The sequence below is a fragment of the Mauremys reevesii genome, linkage group 2 (assembly GCF_016161935.1).
Source record: "Mauremys reevesii isolate NIE-2019 linkage group 2, ASM1616193v1, whole genome shotgun sequence".
Taxonomy (NCBI): Eukaryota; Metazoa; Chordata; order Testudines; family Geoemydidae; genus Mauremys; species Mauremys reevesii.
In genome coordinates, this window is record NC_052624.1 from 92,706,802 (window position 1) to 92,730,162 (window position 23,361).

The 23,361-nt window shown below is 39.4% G+C and overlaps 1 protein-coding gene across 2 annotated transcripts in view; it reads left to right on the forward strand.

Moving 5' to 3' along the window:
* Positions 1-23,361, forward strand: part of CDK13 (cyclin dependent kinase 13) — a 66,091-nt gene that overhangs the window by 13,650 nt on the left and 29,080 nt on the right. For both annotated transcript variants that reach the window (XM_039525899.1, XM_039525900.1), the window contains exons 2-5: positions 156-776; positions 5,500-5,670; positions 6,933-7,072; positions 8,266-8,436. In XM_039525899.1, coding sequence (XP_039381833.1) covers positions 156-776; positions 5,500-5,670; positions 6,933-7,072; positions 8,266-8,436 — 1,103 coding nt within the window. The remainder of the gene's footprint in view (positions 1-155; positions 777-5,499; positions 5,671-6,932; positions 7,073-8,265; positions 8,437-23,361) is intronic.

A 23,361-nucleotide genomic window follows, 5' to 3' on the forward strand; every position in this document is an offset into this window, starting at 1 on the left:
CCATATGCCTTTATTTAGATTCATGTTCACCCTTTAAACATAGTCATGGCAGTGACAGTGTTTGCAAACGCTGTTCAGTAATAAGGAAGACAGGTTAAACAGACATTATTTATTTTTAAGCCTAAATTGACCACATCTTTACTGTTTTGAAGCAGGAGATCAGCAAAATCCCGAAGCAGAAGCCCTTACTCGTCAAGACACTCAAGATCTCGCAGCAGGCACAGATTATCTAGGTCCAGAAGTCGTCACTCGAGTATTTCTCCTAGCACACTGACTCTGAAAAGTAGCCTGGCTGCTGAGTTGAATAAGAACAAAAAAGCTAGAGCTGCAGAAGCAGCCAAAGCCAATGCAAAAATTTCAAACACCTCTACGCCTACTAAGGGAAACACTGACACTGGTGTGAGTGCACCTCAAACAAACAATGTGAAGGATCTGAAGAAAATAAAAACTGAGCATACACCTTCTCCTACAAGTGGTGCAACTTTGAAAAATGACAAGACAAAAGCAAAGGTCTCTCTTCAGGAAACAAAGGTGGAAAATAATTTGATTGTAGACAAAGTGGCTAAACAGAAAGCAGCAGCAGCAGCAGCAGCAGTAGTAAAAGAGAATAAATCAGTTGCCATAAAGCAGCAACCAGTCACTGTAAAAGAGAAAAACAAACCACATACACCAAATGTAGGAACCAAGGAGAAAGATAAAAATGTTGCGCTGCTAACCTCCACACTGCCACCCTTGCCTTTCCCTCCCATGCTGCCTGAAGATACAGATACTGACAGGTGAGTATATACATTCATGTGTATTTTTAAAGAAATAAAAACCTGCACAATTGCATAGGACTGATCAAAAGCTCCAGTTTAGGCAGTTTGTTTCTGTTCTTCAGTTAACTTTGATTTAAGATGGTGGTTATTAGGAACTTAAAGGGGTGCAGAGATATTACTTATAAGTATAAATAATTTACTTGTGTATTCCAGGTGTTAAGGTGGGGGAAGGGTTTGTTCTAAGATAACTTTGTCAGTAAAAATTCTACAGGAGAAGAACACGCTGAAAATTAGAGGTGGATTGAAAAGTTTGTTTTTTTTTAATAATTTGCGCACAAAAAAAAATTTAAGATCTCAAATCAACTCGTATAACTTCAGCTACATATAATTAGACTTACGAAAAAATGCATTTGGTAACAATATTTGAGAAGTTCAGGTGGTTCCTCCATAATTTACTTGCCATGGCTTTGAGTTCAGTGTTCATTTTTTCCTCTCTGATAGTAACAGCACTGACCCCCTACACAACATGTAATGAATGCAACTCCCTATTTCTTGAAGGGGTTAGCAACGTTGTAAGCACTGCAATGGTAATGAGCACTGGTTTTAGCAAGTAAAGCAGCTAGCAGTTTGTCTTTGAAGTGAATATGAACTACGAAAATATGATGTCCATGGTGAAGTATTTCTAGGTCCTAGGCGGTTATGGAACCTAGACCATATTCACCTTTTTTTTTTAGCTCTGAGATAGAAACCATATCAGTATTAGAAAATTGTTAAATTGTAGCTTGTCGCTCTTTTCCTCTGATTTTTGGGCAATATTGAGTCTAGAGTGTGTATTACCAATACCACACTTTCATAGGCTCCAGGTTTTCAGTCTGCCCTTAGCTTGTAAATTAAGATTTTAAAAGATTAGTGCCAAAAAAAAGTCAATATGTGAAGGCATCCATCTTCATATTCTTAGCATTGAAGCTGCAGTGATAACATGATTTAAAGATTCCATGCAACTGTGTAAAGACACTGCTTTGACTTAAACCGATAGAGCAGTGGAGGGAAAACTATGGCCCGCGGACTGGATCTGCCCCATCAGGGTTTTCAGTCTGGCCCATGGGATTGCCAGCCCCATTGCGCAGTGGGGCTCAGGCAGGCTCCCTCCCTCCCTCCCCTGGCCCCATGCCGCTCCCGGAAACGGCCGGCACCACATCCCTGCGGCCCCTGAGGGAAGGGGAGGGAGAGGGCCCACCTGCAGGAACCACGGCCAATGGGAGCTTCGAGGCAGGCGAGGCAGCGCGTAGTGGAGATACTGCTGGACATACTGGCCACTTCTGGGAGCGGCACGGGGCCGGGGCCAGGGCAGGCAGGGAGCCTGCCTTAGCCCCGCTGTGCACCGCTGCCACCTGGGAGCCGCTCGAGGTAAGCAGCGCTGGGATGGAGCCCACATCGTGAACCATTCCCGCACCCCCACCCCTGCCCTGAGCCCCTTCCTGCACACCGCATCCCCTCCCTCCCCAACCCCGTGCCCCAGTCCTACATTTATGGCCCTGCATACAGTTTCCCCACCCAGATGTGGCCCTCGGGCCAAAAAGTTTGCCCACCCCTCCACTAGAGAGAAGCACGAAACTTTATGTAGCATTGTAATCTTTCAAATTTAGCAGTGTTTACACTTGTTTGGTCTGCTTTACTTTATCATTTTAAACTGTGCAGTAGCAGCTCATGTGTGTCTTACCTGTAAATAAAAGTTGCTAGGAATTCAGACATAAATGAATGGATAAATATAAAAAACACAGGGTGTAATATGTGTTAAAGTACAAAGATTGTGAAAGAAATACGATTGAAATATCTGACAAATTTCCTGTGTTGTAGGAAAGAAATTGCTTCTTTTCCTCAGAAGTGCCAGCAGAATTCAATCCATTCCTCCAAAAATGATGGATTTGTGTAGTGAACATGGGAATGCATGGCTCAGTCATACTCTCTTCGAAGATAGTGACAAACCTACCTTTTGTTTTCATGAGAACAAGACTCTGGTCACAAATATCTACTGTAAATTATCTGGTCTAGAGCAGAGAGGAGGGCAAAAAATTAACCCCTAAGGGGCATGGTCAGTTGAGCAGCATTTATTTATTGAGGTGTGAAAGAAGAAATTGCTTCCTGATCCCAGGTGATAAACAGCTTCTGCCGGAAATAGAACGCTAAATATGCATTGTAATATATCCTAGCCAGTTTAACTTCAGATTATATTTTTATTCAGAAATAGTTGAGTTACCAATCTGAAAATTAGGGAGAGCCATGCGTACATAATATATTACAAACTGGATTTTGGAAACTAGCTCTACCAATTGATTTTATCTATGTAAATTAATTATCTAGTAGATAGGCAAATATTGTACCTTTTGGATTACGTTACCAATCTAGAAATGATTATATCACATTGTGACAAGATGATTGGAGATCTTATTGAAACTCAAAGGAAAAATACCTGGACTTCCACTTCTAATAGTCTAAGAGGAATTCAAGTCCAAATATTTTAAAGGACACTGTCAATTCAAAATTAAAAGATTCTGCTTTTGAAAAAAGCTTTGGCTCCCTTTAGTAATGTTGTGGCTTTTATAGTAACATTTTTCTATTTAAACATGTTCTCTTCCCTGTTGTGTGCAAGACAAAGGGGAGAAATTGACTATATAAAAAATGCTGTCTAATATGTACAGTAAAACGGGGAGTGTGGAGAGTTTTTCCTTAGTCTTTCATTTATAGTAATCTGAGATGTTACCCACTGTCTACTTGTAACACATTCAGATAGCCAGGTGATCTTTTTTTTTTTAAAAAAAAAATGGTATTCTGATGGCTCAAATGGTAACTAATACTCTAAAGCAATGGTAGAATTAAATTATACAAGTAGCTTATTTTTTGTGTAACATACATAAACATTATATAATATTTTGGAAGAACATTGGAAGGGAAGGAACCTCCTGGGTTGTAAAGCTGTTGCAAGCAATCACATCATATAATCAGTTTCATCAACTTATCAAGCTCCATTTTAAAACCACTACTATTATTGGGAGGCAATTCCAAAGCCTGATGCCTTTGCTGGCTAGAAACCTTTCCAGTGTTATGTTTTCACTTTCCATAAAATAAGGCGGTGCATTTAATTTCAAAATTGCTGTTTTTAGAAAAATGTCTGATTTTAAACTACTATGGGACTGACGGGGATGGGCGAACAGATTATTTTGGTCCAGTAACATTCCCAGGATAAGTATTACATCCTTCTAGATTTAGAAGCAAATGAAGCAAAGTAGCAGAAGGGACACAGTAAGGAGGAGTATGAAAAGACATAAGTGGATGAGAGGGAATATGATTGAAAGTTCTATATTAGACTTTTCATATTATTTTAGTAGACCAATTTTGGGTTCAAATTGCTATCCCTGCAGTTTGAAAACTTTGAAGAATGGTGAGGCCTCCAGACAAGATCAGTTTTAAATCAATGTCAGAATGATTATTTATAGACCAGTTTTGCCAATGGAATAATAATAATATAGTTACTGAAAAGGTCCACTGTAACAGTGGAAAAAGTCACCATAGTACTGTATTTTTAAAGAGCTTATTTTTTTAATATAGGCTAGTGAATAACAGCCAAATGGTGACAGTCATATGGAGCAACAAGATGTGTGAGGCAATGTGGGACATGGAGTTAGACTCTCTGCCTCCATGTATGTGCTCATATGCTGCTTGTGCATCAGATTTTTTTTAATGGAATTAAAAGAAAAAAAAGATTTTGCTCTAACTGTGCCTTTCAAAATACTGTTGTAAGATGAGTAAGTATTATCCTCTCTTCACAGATGGGAAAATAGTAAAAGGCCAGGCTAATTGAATTGCATGAGCTCACACGTAAAGTGTGTGGCAGAGACTTAGGGCAGGTCTTCACTACCCGTCAGATCGGCAGGTAGAGATGGATCTATCGGGGATTGATTTATTGCATCTCATCTAGACACAGATAAATTGATCCCCAAATGCGCTCCCCGTCGACTCCGGAACTCCAGCTCGCAAGAGGCGGACGCGGAGTCGATGGGGGAGCTGCACCGGTTGACTCGCTGCCGTCCTCATGGCCAGGTAAGTCAGCCTAAGATACGCTGACTTAAGTTGCTTATCTTAGGTTGACACCCTCACCCCTCTAGCCCCGTTTAGACCAGGGGTCAATCCAGGTTTCCTGACTACCTGTCCTGGCCTCTAATACATGCTGTCATGACTAACTTTAACATTCACCAGGAAAAAATTAAAGGTATTCTTCATCTTAGTTCACAGCTTCTGCAGAACTAGGCAGTCAGCTCTGTAGTTCTGACAGGTTTCAGAGTAGCAGCCGTGTTAGTCTGTATCCGCAAAAAGAACAGGAGTACTTGTGACACCTTAGAGACTAACAAATTTATTTGAACGTAAGCCTTCGTGGGCTACAGCCCACTTCATTGGATGCACAAAAAGCCCACGAAAGCTTATGCTCAAATAAATTTGTTAGTCTCTAAGGTGCCACAAGTACTCCTGTTCTTTTTTTCTGTAGTTCTTAGATCACTCTGTTCAGTTGTCACATGTAAAACATAAACGTCCTCCGGGCTGTAAAAGCAGAGACTGCTGCAAAAGCAGACTCTATGAAATAGTCACTGGTGGTGAATTCCACTGAGGTCTCACCCTCATTAGGTTTCTAGTCATGAAACAGAAAAGAATTTTAGTCCGTTTTAGCTGATTCTGTTCATTTTTATAGTTTGCGAGGGAATCTTTCAGTGAAGGCAGTTAAAAAGGAAGTGGAGAAGAAACTCCGACATCTGCTTGCAGACTTGCCACTCCCACCAGAGTTGCCTGGAGGAGATGATTTATCCAAAAGTCCTGAAGAAAAGAAACCAGCAGTTCAGTCACACAGCAAAAGGAGGCCTAAGTATGTTTACTACTTCCTTTTTTTTTTTTAAAGGAACTGCATGTAAGACAAAGTGATACACAAGTTTCTTCAAAATATAAAAATTTGAAATATATATAATTTCCCTGTCGTTTTATAATTATTCCACATAGGATGTACTGGAAATAGATTAATGCCTGCAGCAAATCTTGAATCAAGATGTGTCGATTTACTTCTACTTTGTGCTATTTAAGCCTGTTTTTTAACCATTAAATGACTCAATGTTTTATTTCTGAGAGTCTTCTAGACAGGCAAGGCAGTCCCTAGGTGCACTGGCACCATTTGAGAAGTTGGAATTTTGTACTGCCCACCATTTCCCTATTTGCCTAATTTCCACTAAGTTTCTCTGAACCCTATTCTCTTATTTATCCTCATCCTTTGGTCCCTCATCCTTCTGCCCTTCTATGTGCAGTAATGATGAGGGACCAAATGAGCAGAAACTGCAGACTTAAAGAAAGTGGTTTGGAATAGGCTTGTTGGTGAGTAACTGTGAAGGTCCTCTTTAGATGCAGAACTGAAAGTGCCCACTCAACCCATGCTTAAGACAGTTACTTGGTTTTATATCCTCTTGCTTGTATACCCTCCCTTAAAGCACCACATTAAAAACTTTTCCTTGAAATTCATTGTTGTGTAAACTGTCCAGAAAGTGATTAATATGTAAGGCTAGATGATGTTCCTTTCTTTGCACCCATTAATCCTTTACCAATGAGGTTGCTGCATCTGTAACACTTTGAAGATGGTAGATACTGAATGAGATATCTCGTATGATAGTTAAATGTACTAACCACTGAGTAGGCATCTTTTAATAGATTAGTGAAGTGTGTCTGTATTATTTTGGATGGACAGATGCAGAAACTGTTAAGTAAAATGTGACTCAAAATGTCGCTTTCCTGAGACAAAATAATTTTGCTTTTTTAATAAATTTCAGTAGAGACCATTTTTAAACAAACATTCCTTTGTGGTGTTTTCAATGCGAACAATGCAGTTTTGTGCTAAGACAGGAGAAGTGCAAAGCAATTGGAAAGAGTTTGTTTCATTTGCCATCTAACTAGTCTGTTTTCTTTATCCAAGCTGAGAGAAATTAAAAGAACATAAATGTTGAAAGTTGAATTCATTCAGTTCTCTCAGATCTATTTTTCTAAGAAGTTAGTAATATGAAAAAGGTTACTTTTTACAGATAACTTATTTCTGAACATTTTGATTTTTTTGTGGATGTATTTTTAGAGCTAATTTTTATTTAACAGAATATGTGGACCACGCCACGGTGAAACAAAGGAAAAAGACATTGACTGGGGAAAACGCTGTGTGGATAAATTTGATATAATTGGCATTATTGGAGAAGGCACTTATGGGCAAGTTTACAAAGCCAGGGATAAGGATACGGGTAAGATCTAAAAATATATAATGAATGAGTGCTGTTAACTACAGAATTGCAGTATTACATGGATTTAATTTGGTATATTTTGTAAAATGCTTATGCTTTTCTGCCCTTCTCATCTTGGAAAATTCTTCAGAATTGTGTTGGGTTTTGATCCTGGTAGTTCTCCATAGTAGTAGTAATTTCTTTATGCTGTTTAAAATCATGTAACTGCGGGTTATTGCTAGAAGCATAGGGTGCAGGTATTTTTTGGCCAATTTCTTACTTCAGCTTTCATGCCTTGAAGACCGTTAAAGTGAGAAAGAAAAGAGAGAGGCACAGCAGTAATGCTTGTAGGAGCTATTGATGAAAGAAGCTGTTGAACAAAGGGTATATTCTGGAACTTTGCAGTTTCTCCTTCTTGCACCTTCATAGCTACTTCCTGAAATAATATAAAGGAGGAGGGCCTCCTGATCTAAAATGTGATCTCTAAGGTTGCTTTTCCTATAGTAGTCAGATAATTCTCATTTATGGCATCATAGTTTAATTAAAAGCTGAAATGTTGTAAAACTTGTAATTGCCTATCTGTTTATTTTATGGCTTTCTCAGAACACCAACCATGGGCTATCAAAGGACATTTTGGTCAGCACCTTATAATAAGCAGTATTTTGAGATTAAGTTTCCTGATGTATGTTGTTTTATTTTCTTGTTTGATCTCCCTTTACATTAGTATTATCTGCTATATTACAAATGTGCTAGATGTATTGCTTATCAAAAGGAAAAAAGATGCAAAAAAGAACCTTCCTCTATTTCCGACCTCAGGTGTCCTGTAATGTGAAATCTGCAGCATGCATAGGCCTTTAAATGTAGAGATGCTGTTGACTCATTCTTGTGTATGTGCTTAGTGATTGGAAACCCAAGGAGGCAGATCCGATTGCAGATGAGAAAGAAGGAAGAAGGCTATTTAGTAGTTGTGAGAAAGTTGTCTTATAGTTTCACTTCTGCAAAAGATTTGGTGTCTGAGCTGTGAGTGTGTTCTTAACATGGACCTGAATTTACTTTTTTATTTTATTTTTAGTGCAGGTGCACATACTGGAACATGAATGATATCTTTTTTTTAAATATTGTAATTCAAAAAGAATGTATTGAGTGACAAAAAATCTGAACTTCATTTGTTTGAGTGCTATCCTTCATGTTTTTATATTTAAACCTCCTCATAGGAGAAATGGTGGCGCTAAAGAAAGTACGGCTGGATAATGAAAAGGAAGGTTTTCCAATTACAGCTATTCGGGAGATTAAGATTCTTCGACAGCTTAACCATCAAAGCATTATCAACATGAAGGAAATAGTGACAGATAAGGAAGATGCTTTGGACTTCAAGAAGGACAAAGGTATGTACACATGCACAGGGCAACTACTTCTCTGCAGACCCATTCTTAAAGCAAATATTAATTCAGTATCTGCAAGTGGAAGTTTTACTTAAAAAGTGCATTTATAGTTATTAGCCTTTCAGCAAGGAGTTGTAAATGCTACTTGTTCTCTGTACAAGCCCTTTATTTAACAAACACATAAATACCATTGCTTTTTGGAGTATTAATGTAAACCCTCTCAGAACAGAATAAATGTAACTTTGTTTTACAGTGTTGGAGCAGATGTGAAGATGCTTGTTATATGTAGATTAAGTAGGATTAACAGACAATGGGAAGCTGTCATTTGGAGTCCAATTTAGACTCCACTCTGCTCTCCTTGTTTTCTCCTGCCTCACTGGAATACTGCAGTCTCATTCCTTTAGGGAAAACATTTTCCTTACAGGCCTAGGTTATTTTTGTCTTGTGATTTCATTTTTTGGACTCGGCATGAGTGCAGATGACAGAAGGAAGCAAAAGGGCAAAATGATGTATAAATTGGCCGCCTTTGAAGGCCAAAGTACAGATGAATTTATTAGTAAGTAAGATGGATTTGTTCTTGCATGTCAGAGGCCTACAAACTTTCATCATCTTTGTTCGCTCTTCTTGAGCTACAGCAACCTTCAAAGCAGAGAGCAGTAAGGCTACAGTAGGGAAATTTGTACAGGGCTCTTGTGTTGTGCTCTTTGCAAGTGTAAATCTGACAATAGAGCTGGTCATTCCATCTTTGGAGATATCTTTCATGCAGTAATCTACCAGACTGTTCTCAGTAAACCTTGGCTTGTTTGGGTCTCCAAGCAATAGGTGTCTTCCTGTTAAAATTTTTGGCTGAGAAAATGTCATTTTAGGGAATTTGGATACCTATGACATTCTTTCTCTCCCTAAATCTTAATGGGGAATGTTAAATAGATCCAGTCTGTTCTGTGCTAATTGAGCCAGGCTCCATAAAGGAGAATTTTCTTACCACCAATTCTTTTGTGTCCTAGATTCCTCTGGTGTACACTCATCTCTGTTGATTAGTTAGGAATCTATAAAAGAATCTGTGAAAATGTGAGGTTTTTATACGGGCTACTAATCAAAACCAATTTGTTTTTCCTACTGTGGAAGTACTGAGTGAGGAGAGAGTAGGACAAGTGAGTGGTGCTAAGCTAAACAAAGTGCTGTAAAATGAGCTTTTCACTGGTTCCTCTCTGTTCTAATGTGCATGTGAGGAGGAACTATTTTTCTGTTCTGTGCCAGTAGAATCCTGAACCCAGAGAAGAAATTGGTAGTAAGAAAAGTTCCCTTTTTATAGTTATTGAATATCAAAGAATCCCAGGGGCCTCTAAAAACTAAATCAGTGAACATATAGTCACTTCATCCATCATCAAAATGCAGTCTCTTTTGAAAGGAATGTGGAAGTTGTTTAGTACAGTGCAGCAACACTGCACAATAGATCAGATAGGAAAAGATGAATATATTATACAGCCGGTTGACACATCGGGTGACATTTTGTTTAGGCAGAAAGAAGTAGCATGAATTTGGTTATGGTGCCAACGTTAAAATCGCTACTCTTGCAAGATGTCCTGTAGGGGCAGTAATAACCAAGACACTGATTTTTATGTGTCACCCAAAAGAGAGTCCACCAGGGTTCGGTAGTGACTGTGGTAGTGAAGGGTGTGCCCCGAACACATGCCATTTGTAGCAGGTAACTTAGATTTTCCATGGTTTTTTTTTTTATTCAGTTGTTAATCAGGCCGATCCCTACTTAGCTCATGAAAACAATTTGCATGATCATTCAGCCTAGCTATTGTTACTGTCTTATTGCTGAAAGTGTCTTTTCCTTCTCTCTTGTGTCACTCATGCCACATCTAAAATTAGATTGTAAACTCTTTAGGACAGAGACAGTTTCTTTTTGTAAAGTGCCTGGCACATGTTTTGGTACTATCAAATTAATTAATCCTTTTTTTGGGCTGAGTTTGTACTTGTGATACTGATTCCCTTCTTATATTTGATATTTATAACAAAGAGAACTGTTTTCATCTGTTAAAATACTAATGTGAATTTGGACAGTCTTCCAATACTGCGTTTCTGTGAAGTGGGTTAAACAGAATTAGTCTGACGACAACCTCTTCATAAACAGACAGTATTGGCAAAAGGGTATACAAGACTTTTACTGTTGCAGGCTGTGTGAGAAGAGGTTGCAGTCAGAAATTTGCTTTTTGGGTTACTGCTTCTCTCTGTTTCCCCGTGGATTATAGTTTATGAGATTAACTTTGTTGGTGAGAAGTTGTAGCCACATCACATTCCTGACTGAGCCTGGAGCTAGAACAAGCACACTGTTCTTCAGTTTTCACGATACACTATCACAACCTGTATTTTTAACTTGGATTCTTAATTTAAAGAACCACATCCGACGAAGTGGGTATTCACCCATGAAAGCTCATGCTCCAAAATGTCTGTTAGTCTGTAGGTGCCACAAGATTCTTTGCTGCTTTTACAGATCCAGACTAACATGGCTACCTCTCTGATACTTAATTTAAAGAAACTTTGATAATGGTTATTTTTAAATGTATGTATCCGGTTCAAGATATACAGCATAGCAGTTCCTGCAGTGAAGAGACAGTTGAATTTGCTTTTCCTGTAATTGCCTTACTATCTTGATCTTCTAAAAATGCTTTGGGTTAAAGTTTGATTTAAAAAAATAAAAAGAATAACCTAATGCTTAAAACTAACATGTAAAAGAGTGAGGCACATGCAGATGTTTTCAAATGCTGTTATACCCTCTGATTTTAGTTTGCAGGTTTGGTTTTGAATGTGTTAGTGTGTCAAACTAGTGAAAATGCCAAACTATGGACTATTTCTTGATAAAACTGAATCTTTGATTTTAAAAACAGGTAATTCTGTTTTGATGGGAATATAAGAATTATTTTTATATGTGTATTCATCTGTCTCCTTAGATCAAAAATTAACTCCACCCACTTGACATTTAACGATTGCATATGTATGAGTAGCCCCATTTTAGACAGCATAGCCAAGAACATAGATTTGGCTGACTCTTTCAGAAAAAGTCCATATGGTGAAGTGGGTGAGACTTGGGTCAGCTATATCAAAGATCGGAGTTCTGTTTCCTCCTTGTGTAACCTGACAGTGGAGCATGAGGCCTTGCTCAGTAATGATTGTGAAGGGCACCAAATTATTAACAACAATTTAGAAGAAATCTAAAACTTATGGCTTCCTGGCTCCCAACCCAGGTCAGACTCTCCCCCGCCCCTCCCCGCCAGGCAGTTGGGTGTTCAAATATAGGGAGGAGAAATAGGAGGATACATTTTGTGTGTCTTGTCAGGAGTTACAGGTCTGTGTGGCATGCTGAAAGGAAATGGTGAGTTGATGCATGAGCATTGCTAATGGAATGGTAAGGAATTTTGATAGCAGGCTTTTAGCAAGTTGTACTGAGCAAAAAACAGATGGAACAGGACCATTTCAGATCTTTTAAGTGCACCAAATCCAAATGGATTTTCATGGGAACAGCAAAAGGCACCTCACTTACCCCAGGTCTGCCCCTTTGCCAGAATTCCAAGTCTTACTGCAAATCATTGAATTACTAGAGCTGTTTTTTTTTTAAGTCGAATGTGTAATGGAAAGTATTAGACAATCTTAATATAAGGGTTGTTGCTGCCCTACCTATAAAACACATGCTGTTATCTAAACAAAGCAGGTCACAAATATAGAGCTGAAAATACTTCACTTAATATGTGCATTTCTAATATGCCAATACTTGAGAAGGAAAAAAACATATTGGGAATCACTGGGTGAAGAAATCTTCAGAGGTGATATCTGGGGCATTAATAGGAAAAAGCTGCTCTGAGTTGTTTCAGCTTCTGAACTGGGACTGGGTCTTTTGAGCATTTGATCTATGTTCAAGGAGTGGAGAAAAATTAAACTACCTTTTCTAGACAAATAGGATTGGGTGACTACAGTGTGTATATACATATAATTCTTTTTTCCAGGGTGAGAGGGGGTTAAATTCTAATTTACTGAAAGAGATGTATCTGTTCTTACAAGGTACTCTGCTTTTAACAGGGTATAAAGCCACACTTCTCACGTGTGGAAGGTAATCTTTAGGTAATTCTTAGTACCTGAGCCTCTCAGCTGCCAAATTGTACTTCTTGTATCTGAGACCCTCCATTATATTATGTTGAAGACTTTGTCTTGTGACCAACAGGCTACAGAAACTGTGGCTGTCACAACTTCTAGCTATAGTAGAAGCAAATGGCTTTGACTGTGTGGGTCCTTGTGACAAACACCATAACCAGCTCTCATCTTTGTATTTTTGGCTTCTCTCTTTGTGTTTGCCTGCTGCGGCCTGAGGGCAGTACTGCTTGCTGAAAGTGTAAATCTCTGCCCATGCCCATTGACTGACTCTGAGGGCTCGTCTACACTGCCAATTGAACGACAAAAATTTTTTTCGTTTACAGGTGCTTAAAAAAGCCCCCTGTGGCTAAAAGCTATGTAGTGTGTAGACAGCCTGAGAGAGGGATGTGCATTCCATAAGCCATTTACCATTTGTTACCTCTCTTTAGAAGTTATGGGTTTTTCTTGTCTTTGGGGATGTCTGTATGAAATTACCTGTGCTGATGGAAGGGGTTCTCCCATTGGTGTAGGTAATCTACCTCACAGAGATGCCAGCTAGATTAACAGAAGAATTTTTCACACCGCTGAATGGTGTAGCTTGGTGGACTTAAGTTTTCTAGTGTAGACCAGCCCATAGCTTTGGTTACAGAGAAAATAGAGATCCTGTGTCTTTAAAAGGTATGTCTACTCTACAAGCTCTATGGTGATACAGTTGGATTATAGGTATACAGTTGGATTATACTGCTATAGTGTGGACACTTGCTATAGCAACGGAAAGGGTTTTCCACCCCTTTGAGAGGCAGTAACTATGTTGAAAGAAGAATTTTTCCATTGTCTGAGATTGGCTTAACTGTGTGTCTCGGGTGTGAATTTTTCAACCCCCTTAGCGATATAGCTAGGTTTACCTAAGTTTTAGGTATAGAGTAGGCCTAAAAAGCTCTTGCGTATTTTGATATCCCCGTGTCAATCAGCCCTAGTTATTTTCACTCAGCGAACTCTTCAAGCACATACCCTTTCTCTGCATCTAGGGCAGCCACTCCTAATTTTCAAACCAATTTTTTCTACATACTGCATACAGTAGAGTTTTGAACCATCTCTGTTTTTTAAGAGATGGGCTGTTGAAAATACAAAGACCCTTTAATTAAATAGCTGACTTTCAAATGGCTAACCTAGCTATAATACTGCTCTTCTTGGTGCATATGCTTACTTTCCTTTTCTGCCGAACATAGTGGAGGGAGTTAGTGTGGGCTTTACTAAATTTCCTTTATTCAACTGCCATGAAACACAAATTATTGCTTGACTCGTCTTCTATTGTTATGGGGCCCTCCATCACAGCCCAAATGTAACAACAATTAAGCCTGCATTTTTCATGTGATTCAGTTCAAAACTGATGGTATCGGAGTGGTTTTCAGAAGCCTTCAGCTGTTAGAAAAGGTGACAATACCAAGTGTTAAAGCTCTGTATTTGCCAATGTGCATTTTGAGACAGGAGGGGGTATATGTTCTTGGTTCTTGCTAATCTGTTATAGCGTTACTGTCTGCTTAAATTAGGAAAATTCACAGCCTTTAGATTTTTCCTTATTCCTTATCCTTATTCAGGAGTCACTTCTGATAATCTTGCTGGGCAGATCTTGAGGAAGCAGATCTGACTGACAGAGTCTTCGCTTCTGGAAACTCCATTTAGAAACTAGGCTAACCTGAAGCATATTGACTTCATGGTGGCACTGGACATATTGCTGCTGCTACTTTGGCAAGGTAGTCAGTGACTATACTTCTGAAAGGGTTTTTACCTCTGTTCTGATTTTTGACTCACAGAACAAAGTCCCTATGAACTTTGTTGTATGACTGGTTACTTTCTTCCAGCTATCAGGCAGTTCTGTAGTCTTTCTGAAAGCCTGTGAGGATTCCCTGACAGCAGTCATGCAATCATCAGAGAATACTTCACTGCAGAGCTCTCTCTCTGTTCCCATTGTAAGTAACTTTACCCAGGCTTCCCAGGACTAATATGAAGTCTGTTAAGAACTGCAGAACTTAGAGAAGGCATGGTGTTCGAAGGGTCATGAGGAAAAGCATTTTTTTGCAGCCTGGTCATTATATTGGCCATTTCATGCTTCCTATAGTACTGGTAGTGGGAGTGGGCTAGCATAGACCAGATATAAGAGGTATGGATCTGTTCAGGTAAAAAAGAACATCTCTTCCCTTTGCTTGCTCATCTGGGATCTTTGACAAGTTGAAATAGTGTAAGTGCTGGTGTAACTGGAAACTGCCCACTTCCACAGGTGACACATTTGGAGAAATATCTCTGGAAACAAGGAGACTTCCTCCCTAGAATAAGGTGTCAGCTATCAATTTTCTTTGGCTAGTCAGGTTTAATGTCTTGCTCTGATTTGACTTCCTCATTGTTATTGGCCAGATTGGTCATCTTCCTATGAGGAAGAGCTTTTATACACAGCATGTTGGGGAATGCGAGGTGCCGATAAGTAAAAAATTCTGGTTAACAGGGAGAGAGTTTCTGTGTGGGACGGGGGCTCAGGGCTGGCGGTTGAGGTGCAGGAGGGAGTGCGAGGCACGGAAGTTTGGGGGCAGGCGATTGGGGCACAGGAGGGGGTGTGGGGTGCTAGATCTGGGCAGGTTCATCTTGGGTGACTCTGTGTGCTGCCTCTTCCCCGAGCGCTGGCTCCGCAGCTCCCATTGGCCAGGAACCATGGCGAATGGGAGTTGTGAGGACAGCACCTGCGGGTGGGGGAAGTGCGTGGAGCTGCCTAGCTGCGCCTCCGCCTAGGAGCAGCAGGGACATGTTGCCGCTCCCGGGGAGCCGCTCAAGGTGAACAGTGCCCGGACCTGGCACGTCACACTCCTTCCCACACTCCGAACCCCTCATGGCCATTCCTTAACCTAGGAGCAGCAGGGACATGTCACCACTTACGGGGAGCCACACAGAGCCAGGTAGGGAGCCTACCGGCCCCGCACCAACTGGACTATAAACTGGACTTTCAATGAAGATCAGAAATGCCAGTTTATAGAGCTTTCCGGTTGGTAAAGTGAAGGATAACACTACTTTTTACTGTATATATTTAATCTCAATAACCCACTACACCAGTACATCTACAGGAACACAACTGGAGGCTCCTCAATTAGGGCTGTGGAACACAGTGTTGGAGAGCCTCCTGTTGCATTCTTATAGATGAGCTGGCATAGAGAGTTATTGAGATTAAACATGAAGGCTCCCAAATACCATCTTCCCTAATAGGAAGACTTTCTAATCTGGTACAAATCTCTCTGCTCCCATGTCACCTCCACCTCCCACTTTGACAGTTCCAACTTTTGCAGGCAAGATAACATGGGAGGGAAAAACAGCTTCCCACTAAGATGTAGGCAGTCTCTCCTATGACTCCATCTTGCAAGACCAAACCACATACAGATCCAGAGACTCCACAGCCCTTCTGCATCTCTCGGAGTGGGAGATCAAAACCTCTCACTGAAATTATCCTCCAGCACACCAGCTAAAATGTCTGGAATGGTTTGTTTATTTATTTGAGGCAGATATTCCTTTTCTACACTTAGGTTGGGCTCTGGCTCAGCGTGGATGGGGGTCTACTTGTTTGGCTATTAAACTCCCAGCTTGCTATCTGTAATCCTATGTTAGAGCAACATGAGAAGCTCTGAGAGGTAGTGAGGACTCCTGATCTGTATTGTCTCAGTAATCCAAATCTAGAAGAGACCTTTGTATGATTTCTTATTCCATTGGGTGAATATCTGGAGCAATGGAGGCACCAGATATTTGGTAACTACTTCCAAAGACTAGGTAAGCTCTTGCAGTGACAGGTCTTTCACTTGAGAAGTATCTGGCCACGGAATTTGTTTGGAAACAAGCAATCTGAGACATCAGTCTGAGTCTACAGCATACAGGATTATTAGAAAACAAATTACAGGAATGCAAATCTTGAAGAAATAGGAGATGAGTAGAGTATGATATGAAGTAGTATTACACTACAAGAATATAGTCATCTGTAGCTTATACAGAAGATATAGGAAAACCTTAATAGAATGAAAAGATGCTAACCAGGAGCTAAAGGGAATGAGGAGGACTCTTAGAAACAAATTAGGGTGATGAGTACTAGAGAGAGAGAACAGTTTTAATGAAGGAATAAAATGGATTCATATGACTGAGCTATTGTACTTCTTGTTAAAACAGATTGAACAAGAATCATAAAATAGATTGGGTTGATTAGAAAGTAAATGTTTCTATAAGGAGCAACTGATTAAGAGACTATATGTGACACTTAAATGTACACATCAGCTGGATGGGAAAACATGTGAGGGCATTAGAAGAATTACATAACAAACTTCTTGTATGACTGACTGTGCTTCTGAAAAGTCTTTGACTACCATAGAGGTTATGGACAACTGGAGAAAAGAAATGGAGTACTAGTGTTAAACAAAATTTCTGACCATTACTGTCCCAAATGTTTTATGTTTTTAAAAAAAGGAACAAATGTTAAGAAAACACTAAATAATATCTAGAGGATTACAAAAATATAAGTAATAAGCAGCACCAATTTATGAACAAATTACCTAACAAACTCAATTGTTTTAGGCAGCATTTCAAAGTGAGTGAGTGAAAGCAAAGCAAAATATGTAATATGTTTTGTATTTAGTACAATTTTTAATTAAGTCATGAAATCTTATGTTAATTCATTTTGCAACTAGACTTGTAAGTGATTACTGTTACATGGACTGAACATTGGCTGAAGGACCATAAACAAAGCATAATAATAAATGGTAAAATATCAGATTGGGAGAAGATGCCTTAACAAGGTACTACAAGTATTGGGATTAGAGCTAGCTTTAATTTTATTAATGATTTGGAAGCACTAACTAAACTTAAAGTATTAATTTAGAAAGCATTGTGAGCACCAAGGGCAGAGAAATAATGCAAAGGGACTTAGAAACATGAGTGTAGCACCACCTACTATTTAGGTTGACCGACTCTTCCCATTATAAGACTGTTTTCAGTTGCCTATAATTTTGTCAGTCTTTAACCAGCTGGGATGCAATTTTCCTTGCTGGGTGTCTGCTTTCGGTTGATTTTTTTTGTTTGTTTTAATTCCAGCCAAAATGGTTTACCTATTCCCAAGAATAAAGCTAGGAGAAAATACATGGTTTTCCCCATATTACATTTTGGCAGACTTTCCTTTGAACAGCTCTAGTACCGCCATGCTTTGGAGCAAGGACTTGGCAGGGTTGTGCCTTTCACCATTCCCATGAAAATCTGCCCAAATGTGGCCATGTTATAAGCCTTTGAAAAATCAGTTTGCACATGCTCAACAGAGGCTTCCTAGCAGGGCTGAGCAGCGTTTTCTTTGCAGTTGTAGGTGTGTACCTTGCCAAATCTGGGCACCTCAACTGAGAGCTGGGACACTCTCCTCTGCTCTTAATGACTTCCCTAATGGGACAAGGCAGCATGGGGGAGGAAACTGCCTGATTCAAATGCAGAAAGGGATAAGAGGGAGTAGATTACGATGGGATTACGACTGGGATTTAGGGTAGTCGGGGAGACTGATACTGGCTAAGCAAGGGAACTGGGAGCTGTGAGGGGACTCTGAATAGCTGGATAAGGCGACTGGGGCTGGGAGGAAAATTTAGGGGTGGGGAACAGAGTTTGGATTCTATTCTATACAGGTTTTATACCATGTTCAGCACCATACAGTAACTCCTCACTTAACGTCATCCCAGTTAACATTGTTTCGTTGTTACATTGCTGATCTATTAGAGAACATACTTATTTAAAGTTGCGCACATTCTTATTGTTGAGAGTTCCATTGTGCCAGAGGAGTGAAGTTTTCGACCATGCTCTTTGATCTGGAGTTTTAGGTTCTCTGGGGCTGGTCTTTTAGGTATTCTGGACAATGAGTTGAAGACAAGGACCAAGACCTTGAATTTGATTCGAAGTTCTATGGGAAGCTAATGTAGAGAGGGAGAATGGGTATGTTGTGCTCATGGTAGCTGAGGAGATGCACTGTGGCATTTTGTACTTGTTGGAGCTTCCCAGATGCTGACGGTTTCATGCATAGTATGTCACATTGCTGTAATCTGGTTGAGGGGTGACACAGGCATAAATAAGTGAGGCCAGGCCTTCATCCACCAGGATGGGAGGGAGTCTCCTAGCCAACTGGAGATAGAAGAAAGTATTACGCTCAGCTGTTGCAATGTGAGAGCTTAGCACTGGATGAGGAACCTGGGGGAAAGGAGGAAATGGGGATGGGGAGACAGATCTGATGAGGAGCTGAGCATGGGGGGAGAACTGACACTGCCTGGGCAAAGAGATTGGGATAGTGAGTTGGATTGGGGGAGGGGGCACTAAAACTTGATGAGAAGATTGAGACTGGGAGCCAGTGGGGATGGGGGAACATGGGTAGTAGAAGAGGGAAAGTGATTGGAGGCTAAGGTGGGGGATGGAGGCAGCATCAGATGTGGAGCCAGATGGGGGTGGAGGGAAACTTGGTCTGGCTGGGCAACAAGTCTGAGACTGATGAGAAGTCTGAGGAGTGGACACTGGCACTCGATAGGTGAGGAGACGAGGAGCTTGGGTGGGAAAGGGACTGGTTGGAGGGGACAGTGTTGAAGGAGTCGCTTTAGGGGAACAGGCAGAAGAGTCTATACCTACTGAAGAATGTTCCCCTCCAGAGCCTGGACTGGAATCCAAGATCTCTGACTTACCATTCCTCTCCTGTCAGCAAATATCTGTGAAACTCGAGGGCAAAGTTTTTCTCATCTGCCTGTAGTGCTGGTCGACATAGCAGTAATAGGTTGCCATCCTCTCATTTACTCCATTTGCTCAAGTAGTAGAGGTCTGTACAGCTGATCTAAATACTCCAACCCTGCTGGTGATCAATGTGGGTCACTCTGATGCCACAGCATGGAATTCCTGTGGGGTGTCGTGGATTTTCAGTTTTCTTTTTAAAAAACCTAGGGAATTGCGTGTACACAAATAACCTTAAAAGGACATTATTAAGGTTGCAAAGTTAAGCACTCCAAAGTTAGGAAATGCCAGAATTAAGTTTGTCTGTGCAACCTTAATTCAGCTCCCTTGTGCCTGTGCATTTTGATAGTTTTTAATTACATGATCACATACTGTTTTTTTCCACAGGACCCCTACCTCGTTCAGTGCACAGCATAGACCTGCTCAGGGTTGTATATTGAAGGAGATTATCTGCTTCATTTGCTGCAGAAGTTGGCAGATGTAAAGTGAATGAGGCAGGGGATCACAGGAAAAGAAAGGAGGGTGTCCTGGTTAAAGCAGTTGAATGCTGCCTTGGATTATTGGATTCTATCCCTCCCTCTGTCCCAGAGTTCCTGTGTGATGCTGGGCAAGTTGCTGAAACTAAACTTGTCATATGCAGTCCATGAATTGTGTGTTCCTCATTTCTGGGTGCCTGACTTGAGATCCTGGGGTCTGATTTGCAGAAGTGCTGAGCCCTCACAGCTGCAACCAGGGTGGATTGATTTAAGTCACTGATTTTAATGATGATTTAAATCACCCAGAAAGAAACCTTAATCTAAATCATTTGTACTTTTTAGTTATAAATTGGTTCTTGATTTACAACATATTGATTTACTATCCCGCATAGACTTCACACTAAATTTGGTGCTGCTTTTTGCCAAGCAGGAGGAGTTGCTGTAGCTATACACATTTATTTAAGCAATCCTGTGACTTAATTTACCTTTATTCAGATTCAGATTTTTAACGTTGTTGTTAGAAATGGTGAATGATGTGTTATTTGCTAGATTAACTTTTTACTTGTAATTTGTGTCAAGCTCTGTGTGGATGGAAATTCATATTCAGTTAAAAATGCACAAAAACAACATTTACATTTTTTTACATTCAGTAAAACTACCTTAAATGTGCTGGATACATATGGGGGGAAAATGATTATCCAAAAGTTCATCAAACCATGTTTTACATTTTAAACTAACTGATTTATTAAATAAAGTATCTGTAGTTAGTGAATTGAACTGCTTTTTTTTCTGGTCCCTGTGTTCTTCCAGCTTTTAGAACTAATAGTTCCCACCCTCTTCCACTTGGATTTTAATTCATAGATTGGAAGAGGAAAAGAAGCTTTCCGTCTTGTTCAACTTCCAGTTGGTTTCTTAGCTCTGAAGGAATTAGTCATTGAATTGCATTAATTACGGTGACCAGATAGCAAGTGTAAAAAATCAGGTCGGGGGGAAGATATAGGTGCCTTTATAAGAAAAAGCCCCCAAAATTGGGACTGTCCCTATAAAATTGGGACATCTGGTGACCCTAGCATTAATTGAACAAACTGAAATGAAGAAAATATTCTCTCTACACTTGCAGAAGAGGCTGTTTCTATCAAAAGCTCGTTTTTTACTTCATTAAACTCTGGTTCCAGGTGCCTAGCCAGTGACTTACACCAGTTGAGTGATTTGACTTTCTTTAAAACTCTGGCAGCAAACATACTGCTGAATATTTATTTTTTGTATTTCCTTTAAAAGATTTTAATAGCTTATAGTAAGATTAGGCCACAACACTAGTTCTCAATTTAAAATTAAATTTTAAATAGGTTTAATTTTAAAAAAATCAATCTGTATTTAATTTAAATAAGATTTAAATTAAAAAAATCTGTTTTTTTTGTTTTTGTTTTGTTTTTAAATTATCTACCCTGACTGCAGCTGAAGTTCATGGGAGTTGTCCTTTGAACTCAAAAGTGCTATATAGTTAGGCTTGGAAGGATGAGGTTTTTATCCGTAAATGTCAATTTCCCTATACACAGAAACTGACGAAAAAATATTTCCATCAATAATAATAGAAATAAGAAAAATAATAGAAGTAATAATAATAATAATAGAAGTAAGAAAAATGCTTCTTGAGAACTCAGAGTTTGATTTAAGGCTATTTACTTTGTATATTGGACAGGTGATATTGACAGTTTTTGTTTTTAATGGTTATAAAACTTTGACTTTTTGAATCTCAGCATTTTCTGTCATTAAATAATTGTTTGACCCTTTCATAATTTCCCACAACTGTGAAAATGTAAATCAGTAAAAATTGAAAAAAATGCTTTAAAATAACACACCTCTGTCAATAAAAATTGAATTCTGCCAATTTATATATATTGCCAATTACTCTGAAAAATCAGGTCCTAAGCATCTCAAAATGGTTACCCAAAACTAGTGGATACTATTTGCTGTAATCTCTGTGTGCTTCCTCTCCCCATCAGTAAAATGGGGATAATCCCATCCCCTCATTTCACAGGGCTGTGAAGATCTGTGAAAGATAAATTAATATTTATAAAGCTCTCCGGTACTATACTGATGGAGCACCATAAAAAAGCCTACAAGGAAATTAATAAATATGTCTTAGTAGTAAGATTTGAATAGTGTGCAGTAAATATGACCTAGAGCCAAACATTAAACAATGAGGAGAAATTAAAAAATTGAATTGCTGAGCACTAGGTGAGAACTGTCCATTCTGTGCACTGGATGATGCAGGAGTCCTGGGGGAAAGTAGTGCATCAAAATGCATACACAGAAGGGGGCTGAACTAAGGTTGCACAAACTACCTTAATTCTGGCATTTCCTAATTTTTGAGTGCTTGACTTCTCAGCCTTAATATTTTGTGTGTATGGGCAGAAAACAGGATAAGATTAACTTTGGGGAAAATATGAGTTGCTGCATCTGGGCAGTACAGTTCAAACCAGATACTTAGTGAGATTTAAAAACTGAAAATAAAATTTCCTAAGGGAAGAGGTGCAAGCTATGCTGTTGGCTCATATAAAAAATTGGACAGGGCAGTACACTAATAAATGTATTACAAAGAACAATCCTGAACTTTCATAGGAACAAATGACATAGTCTAGCCGTTTTTCTTATTTAATTGCTATAGTTTGATTATGTTGATTGCATTTCCTCATCTTACTGATTTATTTACACACACACACACACCCCTCTACCCCGATATAACACGAATTCGGATATAACACGGTAAAGCAGTGCTCCGGGGGGGTGGGGCTGCACACTCAGGTGGATCAAAGCAAGTTCGATATAACACGGTTTCACCTATAACGTGGTAAGATTTTTTGGCTCCCGAGGACAGCGTTATATCGAGGTAGAGGTGTGTGTTTGTGTGTGTGCGTGCGCATACACACACATAAACAAACCCAAACACCGCTGAACTGAATCTTATTTTAAAAATACGGACAGATTGAGTATAAATATTTCAGTGTCACTTAAAAAATCCAAGACTAATCATTTGTTTATTTAGAAATTAGCAAAACTATAAAAAATATTGGCGGTTTTCAAGCACCTCAAACTAGTGTTCTGTTTTGATTAGGATTTTAAACATAAATTTGAGAAACAAATTCACTGTATAGTTCAGTGTAACTGAAATTGTTAAAATATATATACAAATATGTACAGTTTGGGAAGATGACATAGAAGGCTTGATTTTGAAGACAGGAGGTGATCTCTAATCAGAGTGATTTCTTGCAGTGAAATTAAGTGACATACATGCCTCATGGATTTTTAAATGTTTGTATGCCTTCTCAGTTGAGTTGTAATCAGTATAATGAGAAATAAAAATGTAACCAAATTGTAATAAAATAAACAAAAGTAGTGACAAAGGAACCAACGAACGAAAGCAAGCACCACAGTTTGCATCACCTTACACTCTTTCCCATCAGAGTGAAGATTAGACCTACGTTTATCATCCCTGTCCCACAACCTGTTTTTTCAATGCTTGTAGGAAGGATTCTGACATAGTCTTATTTGGTACCTT